The sequence below is a fragment of the Hypanus sabinus genome, chromosome 5 (assembly GCF_030144855.1).
Source record: "Hypanus sabinus isolate sHypSab1 chromosome 5, sHypSab1.hap1, whole genome shotgun sequence".
In the NCBI taxonomy this organism is placed as follows: Eukaryota; Metazoa; Chordata; class Chondrichthyes; order Myliobatiformes; family Dasyatidae; genus Hypanus; species Hypanus sabinus.
The window spans coordinates 145,394,946-145,406,816 of NC_082710.1; the positions used below are offsets into that span (position 1 = coordinate 145,394,946).

An 11,871-nucleotide genomic window follows, 5' to 3' on the forward strand; every position below is an offset into this window, starting at 1 on the left:
GGTCTTTTAGTTCAGCTATCACATGGTAGCTGATGTGATAACATCTTTAGCACATGTACATAAAAACACTGAAACATAAAGTGAAATGCCTTGACCAACACAGTCCGAGGATCTGATGGGATGGCCCACGAATGTCACCACGCTTCCGGCACCAACATCACATGCCCACAACTTACTAACCCTAGCGTGTACGTTTTTGGACTTTGGGAGGAAACTAGAGCACCTGGAGGAAACCCACACAGTCATGGGGAGGACATACAAACTCCTTGAAGGACAGCAGCGGGAATGGTGCTCTAAAGCATTATCTAATCACTGTGTTACCATGAGGCCCTGCCATTGTGGAGGAGGGATTTAACTTTTTTAATTGAGATACAGTGTAGCGTAGACCCTTCTGGCCTTTCGAGCAGAGCCGCCTAGCAACCCTAGCCCCTAGTCTAATCATGGGACAATTTATAATGACCATTTAACTTACTAACTGGTACATTTTTGGACTGCGGGAGTGAACCAGAGCAGTCACGAGGAAAGCATACAAACTCCTTACAGGCAGCGACGGGATTTGAACCTGGGTTGGGGTACTATAAAGCATTGTGCTAACCATTACACTCCTGAGGTAGGAGGTAACATGGTAATGTGGATGGAAGGTAGTGTGTCCAGCAGGAAACAGAGAATGAGTGTATATACAAGAAACTGGAATGGAATACTGAAAATTACTGGAGGAACCCAATGGGTCTTTTTCTGATTGGCAAGGTGTAAGGCATGAAGCACGAGCCTCAGCTTTACATAGTTTATATAAGTGACACGGATGAAGTCACTAGAGTTACGCCTGCTAAATCTGCTGAATGACACAGAGATTAGTGGAAAAGAGGACATAAAGAGGTTAAAAGGGCTAGAGGGAATTTGTGAGTGGGCAAAGATTTTCCCAATGGAGGATAGTGCAAAGTCATAGCTAAGAGGATTATCGCCTCAACCCTATATTCCGTCTACCTCTGGTAACCTTCCATCTCTTTGCTTGTCAGGAATATATTGATTATTCAGGCAGAGCAAAAAGCATTTTATCAAAGCAGTGAGCAATTGCAGAGCTCTGTGCTGAAGAGGGTTAGTGTAGAGGGACAGCAAGTAATTAGGAAACGAGGAGAATTATATTGTTCATAGCAAGGGGAATTGAATACAAAAGTAGTTGGGTGATGCTTCAATTATAGAGGGCATTGGTGAGACTACTGGTGTACTGTGTATAGTGTTGCTCTCCTTAATTAAGGAGGGACGTTAATGCATTGGACACAGCTAAGGGGAGATTTACAAGATTAATACATGGAATAAGTTGATTGTCTAATAATGAAATGTTGGAGAAGGCAGAGAGGGTTGATTCTGGTGGAGTTTAGGGGAGTGAGAAGGGTTGAAACATTGAATGGGAGGATGTGGAGACAAGGTTTCCTTTTGCAATCAGTGTTTAAAGAAATAAGGGTTGGCCATTACAGGGTTGGCCATTCCCTTTTGGAGAGTTGTGAAATTTTACAACTCACTCCCTCAAAGAGTGGTGGAAATGTTTTGAAATATTTTAAAGGCTGAGGTTGGTAGATTGTTGATAAACTGGGTTGGGGGGGTGGGGTTGCAAGGAGGTGGTGAAATGTTAACAGGAGTGGGCAGTGACATAGGAATGAGATGGAGAGCCCAGTGACATGGTGTCAAGACAACAACCTTTGCGTCAGTGTCAGAAACACAAAACAGCTGGTCATTGACTTCAGGAAGGCAGTGTCTATATCAATAGTGCTGAGGTGCAGATGGTTGAGAACTTCAAGTTCCTGGATGTGAACATCATCAATAGCCTGCCCTGGTCTCGGCATGTAAGTGCAATGGCTAAGAAATCACACAAGAAATTCCTCAATAGGCTAAAGATATTTGGCATGTCCCCAGTGACACTCACAAACATTTATAGATTTATCATAGAGAAAAAATAATAGATTTATCCTATCTGATGCATTATCTGCCCCAGGCCACAGAATTTCTTCAGAGTTGTGGGCACAGTTCAGCACATCATGTAAACCAGCCTCCTCTCCTTAGACACTGGCTATTCTTCCTTCTGCCTTGGGAAAGCAGCCTACATAATTATGGACCCCTCCCACCACAGACATTACCTCTTTTTCATTGGGCAGAAGAAACTAAAGATTGAAAAAATGTCCCAAGGTTCAACAGCTTTTTTCCTGCTGTTGTAAGACTCCTAGCCAGACCTTTGGTACATTAAGGATAAATTCTTAATCTTCCAATTTACCTCGTCATGGCTCTTGCATCTTATTATCTATGTGCACTGCACCTTCTCTGTAACTGGAACATCGTATCTTGTATTCAGTTACTGCTTTTTTCTTGTACTACCTCGATATCCCTTTATTTTGAGATGATCAGACTAAAGTTTTTCACTGAATCTTGGTACATGTGATTGGGTAAAAAACCAGTTACCAATGACGATGAGATCAGCCATGATCTTAGTGAAAGGTGAAGCAGACATAAAGGGTCAAATGGCCGGTTCCTGCTTCTACTTCACATGTTCAGGTTTAAAGTGCTCAACAGATTCCTAAAGAATCAGAATCAGGTTTGTTATCACCGGCAAGTGTTGTGGAATTTTTAGCAGCAGCAGTTCAACGCAATACATGATAATATAGAACGAAGAAAAATCAATCAATCAATTACAGTAAGTATATATATGTGTACAGTAAGTATATAAATGTATAATCGACTGGTGGCACAGTGACATCAGCACCGGACTCTGGAGTGAAGGTTCCCGAGTTTGAATCCAGTCGGGCCGCTCCCGGACACGCATTCCATCCGTGCCGGATTGAGTGTCAAGCTCTGAATCCGCCCTCGTAAAAAAAAACTGCGCTGTCAGAAGGACGTGGGGGACCACTCACAGAATCTTTCCTCCAGGACAACCACTTTGAAAAAAGTGGTCGCCGAGGCTCTGGCAGAGTATGGCACAAACACACAAAAATATATATATATACACGTATATAGAATAGATTAAAAATAGTACAAAAACAGAAATAATGTTCCTGAATTGCTGCGTGTGTGCCTTCAGGCTTCTGTACCTCCTACCTGATTGTACCTTGTCCTGGGTGATGGGGGTCCTCAATAATGGATGTTGCTTTTCTGCTCCTTGAAGATGTTTGAGTACTATAGAGGTTAGTACCCAAGATGGAGATGACTAATTTTATGACTTTCTGTAGCTACACTTTAGTAGGAATAATCCAAATAGGACATACATGGTAAATGGTAGGGCATTGAAGAATGCAGTAGAACAGAGTGATCTCGGAATAATGGTGCATAGTTCCCTGAAGGTGGAATCTCATGTGGATAGGGTGGTGAAGAAAGCTTTTGGTATGCTGGCCTTTATAAATCAGACCATCAAGTATAGGAGTTATGATGTAATGTTTAAATTGTACAAGGCATTGGTGAGGCTGAATTTGGAGTATTGTGTACAGTTCTGGTCACCGAATTATGGGAAAGATGTCAACAAAATAGAGAGAGTACAGAGAAGATTTACTAGAATGTTACCTGGGTTTCAGCACCTAAGTTACAGAGAAAGGTAGAGCAAGTTAGGTCTTTATTCTTTGGAGCGTAGAAGGTTGAGGGAGGACTTGATAGAGGTATTTAAAGTTATGAGGGGGATAGATAGAGTTGACGTGGATAGGCTCTTTCCATTGCGAGTAGGGGAGATTCAAACAAGAGGACATGAGTTGAGAGTTAAGGGGCAAAAGTTTAGAGGTAACATGAGGAGGAACTTCTTTACTCAGAGAGTGGTAGCTGTGTGGAACGAGCTTCTGGTAGAAGTGGTAGAGGCAGGTTCAATATTGTCATTTGAAAAAAAATTGGTTAGGTATATGGACAGGAAAGGAATGGAAGGTTATGGGCTGAGTGCAGGTCGGTGGGACTAGGTGAGAGTAAGCGTTCGGCACGGATTAGAAAGGCCAAGATGGCCTGTTTCCGTGCTGTAATTGTTATATGTTATATGGTTATATGTCAGCTGCTTTGGTCCTGTGTAGTAGCCTCTGCACCAGACAGTGAGGCAGCCTTTCAGAATGCTCTCCACGGTACATCTATATAAGATCTGATCAGGTTCCTTAATTTTGTTCATTCTCCCATTGCCATGGGTGCCATTGCCTCAATTCCACTTCCAAATGGTTTCAGGAGGCAGTTTGGAGTCCTCCAGCAATGCGTTTGATGTCACATTTGGGTTAGATCAGGTAAAGGTGGTTGCAGTTTGTCATCATCGGGGAGGAGGCCCAGGAGCCTGAAAACCCACACTCAACATTTTAGGAACAGCTTCTTTCCCTCCACCATCATATTTCTAAATGGTCCCTGAACCCATGAACTCTACCTCACTGTTCCTCTATCACACTATTTACTTATTTATTTTTATTGTACATTAAGGTAATTTTTTTTCTTGCACTGTGCTTCAGGCATGTAACAACAAATTTCACAACATATGTCAGTGATATTAAACCTGATTCTGATTCTGACAAAGGGGGAGAAAAGTTTGTATGAAAATATGGGAGATTCACAGTCACTATCACTGCTCCTGGACTTTTACCACTGAGTGTAAGCTCCACAAATGCTGTGGAGGGATTTGATCTCATGTGTCTGGATATGTGATGATATTGGGATTGCTGTCTGCAAAGTTCTGAACTTCAATGAAGATCTTAAGCCTTATCCGATATAAATGACTAGGGTAACCTCACTAAAGGAGGTTATACTGTAGCCATTTACTCTTCAAACGCTAGATCAGTTCCCTATTTATTCTCCATGGTCAGTTTAACTACCAATGCCCGCTATTTGACCAGTGGGTCCCCCTTTCTCTCAAGGAGGAGATACCTCCAGCTAATTAAGTAGTTTAAATTAAGTAGTGTTCATTTACTTTTAGTGATACACATTTAGATTTATATAAAATTCTTAAAATATATTTAAAACTCACAGAGGTTTCTATGTTATAAAAGATTTCCAAATTACAAGGGATTTCAAAAACACAAAGGATTTCCAAAACACTGGTATAATTCATATAAGCAGAAAAGACATATGAACAAGTTGCAGATGAATGAATCATCTATTGCAGAAATCGAAGGCAGAGGAATGGATTCTAGTCATCCTGTCTTTCTGTCATTCTTCTTGTCACTTGTTGATCATTCGTAATGATTCAGACTGCTCTCTTACATTTGTACTGTTTTTTGTTACTTGGCGACTTCACGAGCATGTGCTACTTTTAGTAACATTTGTCAGGCCAGGTGAACGCATTGTTTAAGCCAGAGCAGACCCCGTTATTTTTTCTTGATTAAAGAGGACCCTATTGTTCACTTGTTTTTGACAAAAAGCTGAGCAAAGAATATTGGTTGGAAGTTTGACTTATTCAAAAACAACCCTTTGACCCCTGGAAGATTCAGCTGCTGTGTTAGAAAGTGGAGTTTGGCAAAAGGCCACACCCCACCCCTCACCCTGGACAGTGAGTATCCGTCACAAATACTAGTCAGATCCCTGGGTTTACCGGTTCATTCAGGTCACCATTCTGTTACTGCATTCCATCTGGATACAAAACATCTTGATACTGCAACTGCTTTCCACATCACCACAAGGAACCGCAGAAAGTTGTGAACACAGCTCAGGACGTCACAGGAACCAGCCTCCCTATGAACTCGGTCTCAACTTCCCACTGCCTCAGTGGAGCAGCAAATCAATCAAAAGCCCCACCCACCCTGAACGTTCCCTCTTCTCCCTTCTCCAGTTGAGCAGCTGATACAAAAGCCAGAGAGCACATATGTCCAAGCTCAGGGACAGCTTCTGTCCTACTCTTACAAGACTCTTAAACGGACCTCTTGTATGATATGATGTATTCTTGGCCTCACAATCTACCTTGTCATGATCTTGCACTTTATCATTTACTCTCTGCACTGCACTTGTATATTTTATTCTGCATTGTTATTGATTTATCTTATCGTAGCTCAATGCACTGTGTAACCATTTGATCTGAATGAATGGCCTGCAAGACCAACTCTATGCTGCATCTTGGTACATGTGACAATAATAAAGCAATACCAGTACCTATACTGATTTCAATAATGTGCAGACCCATTAAGAATCTCCTAAATGTAGTATCAGGTGGAGATCTCTGAAGCTGCAATGAATTCATGTGCTGGTACACAGAGTCAATATTCTGCCCATGCTCAACAGACCAGAGGGCATCAGTGGTGGTGGAGACACAACATCTTGTTTGTTTTATTCTGAATTCCCATTATTCAGAATAAGACTCAGAATTAGGTTTATTATCACTGACATTAGTTATCAAATTTGTTGTTTTACAGCAGCAGTACACCGCAAGTCATAAGGTTACTATAAGATAAAAATTATTGTAATTGTCATATCACTGTTCTGAGATGTAATTGGAAAACTGCTGCTATCTAAGAGTTATAGAGTCAGAGAGCCAAACAGCTTGGAAGGCAGGCCCTTCGGCCCAACTCATTTGTGCCAACCAAGTTGCAGATATTCCCCTAAACCTTTCCTACCTCTATCTTGTTGCAGGGAATGGAGTCTGCAGCTGTGGGATCTGCGACTGCTGGGACGAATGGACCGGGAATGCTTGTGAAATCTGGATCGGTTCAGGGAGCTACTGAAGAGTCAACAGCCTTCATATCCTTAATCATCTGTGGTAGAAACTAAGCCACTTTTTATGCTCAAGGATATTTTGAGATGCACTATCTTCCCACTAAGCATCGTTACTTGCTAATGTTTCCATTTTAGAACAGTTGCTTTCCATGTTCCGGAGGAAGGTACTCACTTCATCACCAATGCTCCAGCATAAATGGCAGGATGACCTTTAATAAATAATAATTATTGGCCTGGGGAATCTGACAAGCATATTACTGTCGGGCATGATGCGTTATAATGACTAGCTTCAGTAACTTGCAATTTACAGATACAGTGGCAAACAGTTTCCTTGTATGCAAAGCAAACTCTTAGGAATTGAGGTACAAAAATGTTTTTTGGGTAATTACTAAATGTGCGAAGGGCTAATTATGAGGGCTAATACTGTTGACAGTAAATCTGCAAATGGCTGAGAGTTTTGACGCATCTATTGATGAATGTTTCAATAACCCTGGATTTGTACAGGGACTAATAGTCATTGATTAAATGATTTGAACAGCATTTAGAGCTTGCTTATACTGTCTATGTTTTAGCGTGCCTTTATAAAGAGTTACTTGGACTTTGAATAAAATGAATGACATTTACTGAGCCTCTCTGATTTGTAAACAATTCCAAGAAATTGATTCACCTGCACAACAAGAAGCAAGAAAGGAAATTTTGTTCATTAAAATTCTCTAAAAATAACTATAAAAACGATATGATAAAATTATGTTGCCAGTTACATCATAAATGACGCAATACACTGCAGAAACCTGTCCTATGGACCGTTTCAAAATAATTTATCGTACAAGGACAATCCCTTTTAATAAATTCCATTTATTAAGAATAATTATGTGCTTTATTGGTATCTTCTATTTTTAGAACCTGCCTTTCTGAGGTTACTGATGGATGCTGACAGTTTTCATGATCTGTGGAACAACCAAGCACTTTGCAGGGATTTTGATGTGTACTCGTTGTATGGGCACTTGGCAACTAATTTATATGCATCAGGAACCCACTGGAATATTGCTCCGACAATGTGATAGAAGGGCAGGAGTGGGAGAGTGAGCGACACGAGATCTCTTACCTTGTCTTCTGAGAGAGGAGGCATTGAGTAATTGATTTGATCGGTATTTATTGCAGCCCATCTGTGAAAGTGGAATAGAAACAAAATGCTTAGCAGTTCAGGCAGCATCTGTGGAGAGGGAAACTGAGTTAGCGCCTCCAGTCTTGGACCTTCATTAGATGTCTCTGTTTCTCCTTCCACAGATGCCGCCTCACCTGCTGATTGTTCCCAGTGTTTTCTGGTTTTGCTTCAGTTTTCCAGCATCCATTGTTCTTTTGGCTTTCATCGGTCGTCGAGGGTGCTTTGGTTGGACTTTACCTCTGAAAGGGTACACCTCAGTGCCAGCTTGAATTTCCCGGCTTAAGCCGGAAGCTCCATCCTCTGAATCATTACTGCTCAATAATAAAATTAGCGGTGGAATCTAGTGGAGAGCCCCTGTCTGTGAGCACACACTCCTGCTCATCCCCCAGCAGCCCCATAACTCTTTGCTGCTTATGCAGCAACCCAGGTCCCACCCTGGCTGGAAAATAAACTGAGAATTCCTTTCCTCGTGCAGATACTGCTCAACCTGCTGAGTTCCTCCAGCAGACTGTTTGTGGAAAGTGTGTATCTGATCCATTATCTAGAAAAGTGTGAGGAGTTTCCCTCTAAAGTTGGAAATTCCCTCGAGATCTGCAGCAATGGAAACCGTTCATACTTATCATGGATTTAGTCACTTCAAAATTGATGTACTGAGGCACGAACCACGTCTTCCTGTGAGGAGAATTCATCCAGATTATTGGGATGGGCATGGAATCTTGACTGAAAGAACATTCAAAAGTAGGAAGGCTTCACCAGGAATGAAGTGTTTCGGATGGAGATGTTGCTGCTGGAAGAGCAGAACAGCAGGAAATAAGAAGGCAGGTTCAGGACTGGGACCAAACTCTTCAGATTTGATGCAAGAGGTTCTGCAGGTGCTAGAAATCTAGAGCGACGCACATCACGAGCTAGTGGAGCTCAGCAGGTCTGGCAGCATCTTATGGAGAGGAATAAACAGTCAACGTTTCGGGCCGAGATCCTTCTCCTGGACTGGAAGGAAGGGGAAAGAAGCCAAAATAAAAAGGTGGGGAGAGAGGAAGTTTGCAAGACGGCAGGTGATAGGTGAAGCCAGGTGGGGGGGAAGGTGGGTGCTGGTGGAGGAGGGAGGTACACTCGCCTATCAATCATTAGCTTGTATTCTTTTGCCTCCCTTCACCTTCTTATTCCGGCTTCTTCCCCTCCCTAACCTGCTGAGTTCCTCCAGCATAGTGTATGTGTTTCTTTAGATTGGACATTCAGTCTGTGTATTTAGCTTTACAAGTCAGAGAGAAGGGGAGATGATACAAGAGATTAAGGCTGCCTGGCAGGTGGCAACTCTGCATTTGTAAAACATTGCTGTAATTACCAGGACCAGAATTTATCGCTCATCACTAATTGCCCCCAGATTTAGAATATCTTTATGATAAAGTTTGGCCTATTGAGTCTACGAAGGCTCTGAGTGCAACATCATCAGTCTTATTTCCACCCTTATTTCTTCATAATATATCTTCCCTCATCTAAACCTTTAATTCCACCCAGATCCTCCTATTGCCCACACACTGGGCAGCAATTTACGGTGGCCAATTAACCTACCAATCCTCATGTCTTTGAGAGGTGGGAGGAAACCACAGGACCCAGGAGAAACTCACGTAGTCACAGGAGGAGCCTGCAAACTCCACACAGACAGCACTGAAGGTCAGGATAAAACTTTGGCCTCTGAAGAGGAAGCAGCTCTATCCACTGCACCACTGTGTCAGCTTATGATAGAGGACAATTAAGGTAGTGTGGCTCGGGAGTCACATACCAGCCAGACTGGGTGAGGGCCCACGTGGAGCAGCGTTGCTGATGCAAGTTTTAAAGATTAAGTGAATTTTAATCCTTCATTTGCCACAGTGGGGCTCAAGCACGTGGCTCTAGATAACTAGTCCAAAAACATTACAATTATAAAATTTTGCTCTATAAAACTCTGGATAGACTACACTTGGAGTATTGTATTTAGTTCTGGTTATCTCATTATAGAAAGGATGTGGAAGCTTTAGACAAAGTGCAGGGTGATCTGGTAGTTTTTGTGTGAGGGAGGGGTTGGGGGGGTTTGTTTATGATTCTTTTCATGTGGCGGGGGGAGGGAATTGATGTCTTTCTTTCAACTACTTCTATGGTTTTCCATACTTTATGACTATCTGGAGAAGACAAATTTCAGAGTTGTGTTCTGCATCCACACTTCGATAACAAAATGAACCTTAGAACCTTTGAGGAGATTTACTAGGATGCTGCCTGGATTACAGACGTGTCCTATGAGGGAAGGTTGACCAAACTAGTGCTTTCTCTTTGGAGTGAAGAAGGATGATAGGTGACCAGATAGAGGTGCACAAGGTGATAAGACAGAGTGAACAGCCAGCACCTTTTGCCAGAGTGGCAATGAATATTACAAGGGGGTATAATTATAAGGCAATTGGTAAAAGTATGGAGGGGGGATGTCGGAGCTAGTTTTTTTTTACACAGGATGGTAAGTGCATGGAGCACACTGCCAGATACATTAGGGACATTTAAGAGACTCTATAAAACCTGCTGAAAGTTGAAAGGACTAGATAAGATGGATGTGGAGAGGACGTTTCCTATGGCGGGGGCATCCAGAACTACAGGGCACAGCCTCAAAATTTTAGGACAGAGGTAAGGAGAATTTTTTTAGCCTGGGAGTAGTGAATCTGTGGAATGCTCTGCCACAGACTGTGGTAAAGCAGAAGTTGATCGTTTCCTGATCGGCCGGGGCATCGAAGGATATGGCGAGAAGGCAGGTGTATGGGGTTGAGAGGGGTCCGGGGTCAGCCACGGTGGAATGGCAGAGCAGACTCGATGGGCTGAACGGCCTAATTCTGCTCTGATGTCTTAGGGTCCTATGGACTCGGACGTGGGTGTATGAAAAATGAAGGGCAATGGGTTTGATTGGACTTGTGGGATAAAAGGGTGGCACGACATCATGGGCTGAAGAGCCTCCACTGTACTGTACGTCCGAACTTGCCTGGTGGTGTGACATCCTTCAGACCCCAGTGTCTGTTTCGGACTGTTGGGTTTTTTCAGTGTCGGCTATTTGGCATTAAGCACTGAGTGCTTTGGTTAAACATCACACATGACAGAAAGTTTATTACCCAGTCTCCCAGTGCAGCTGAGTTTTACTTCTGCCTGTTCAACCACAAACCTGCTTGGTTGCTGCACATAGAAGCAAACCAGGACTAACTCACAATTCAAGGGTGATGCCTTAGGATCACTGGAGAGCGTGCAATTGTTCCTTTGGTGCCCCATTCATCCCGGGTGCTCCCCATTCCTTGACGGAGAGCTCTGCAGACCACAAACCTCTGGCCAAAAGCTACAGACTGACTTCTCAGATCTGGGGGTGAAGGATTTGCTGACAGTCCCACCTGCCTCTGTCACTCCCTGACCACTACTCCCAAGACTGAGGAAATGGACAATCGAGGAGAAGTTTTCCATGTCAACACTGACAGAACCAGACTCACTGTGCTTTTACATAAGACAATCAGACAAAGGAACAGAATTAGGTTATTCGCCCAGGTCTGCTCTGCCATTCCATCATGGCTGATTCATTATCCCCTCAACCTCCTTCTCATGCTTTCTGCCCATAACCTTTGACACTCTTACTAATCAAGAATATATCAATCTCCTCTTTAAATACACTCAGTGACTTGGCCTCCACAGCTGTCCATGACAATGAATTCCACAGATTCACCACACCCTGGCTAAAGAAATTCCTCTTCTAAAGGACGTCCTTCTATTCCGAAGCTGTGCCCTTTGGTCCTAGATTCCCCCACCAGAAGGGGAGCTTCTCCACACTGACTTTGTCTGGGCATTTCAATATTTGATACGTTTCAATGATAATCCCCCTCATTTCTTCTGAACCCCCGTGTGTCCAGGCACAGAGTCATTAAATGCTCTTTATTGACCCTTTCATCCCTGGGACCATTCTTGTGAAACTCCTGTGGGCCCTCTCCAATGCCAGCACATCCTTTCTTAAATAAGGGACCCAAAACTGGACACCATATTCCAAATGTGTCTGATCAAAGCCTTATAAAGCCTAA

General features: G+C 42.9%; 1 protein-coding gene across 1 annotated transcript in view; it reads left to right on the forward strand.

Annotated features, from left to right (window-relative positions):
• itgbl1 (integrin, beta-like 1) overlaps positions 1-7,263 on the forward strand; it is a 200,058-nt gene extending 192,795 nt beyond the window's left edge. Inside the window, exon 13 of the mRNA XM_059970527.1 lies at positions 6,556-7,263. Coding sequence (XP_059826510.1) covers positions 6,556-6,647 — 92 coding nt within the window. The 3' untranslated portion in view covers positions 6,648-7,263. The remainder of the gene's footprint in view (positions 1-6,555) is intronic.
• Positions 7,264-11,871: the final 4,608 nt, after the last annotated feature.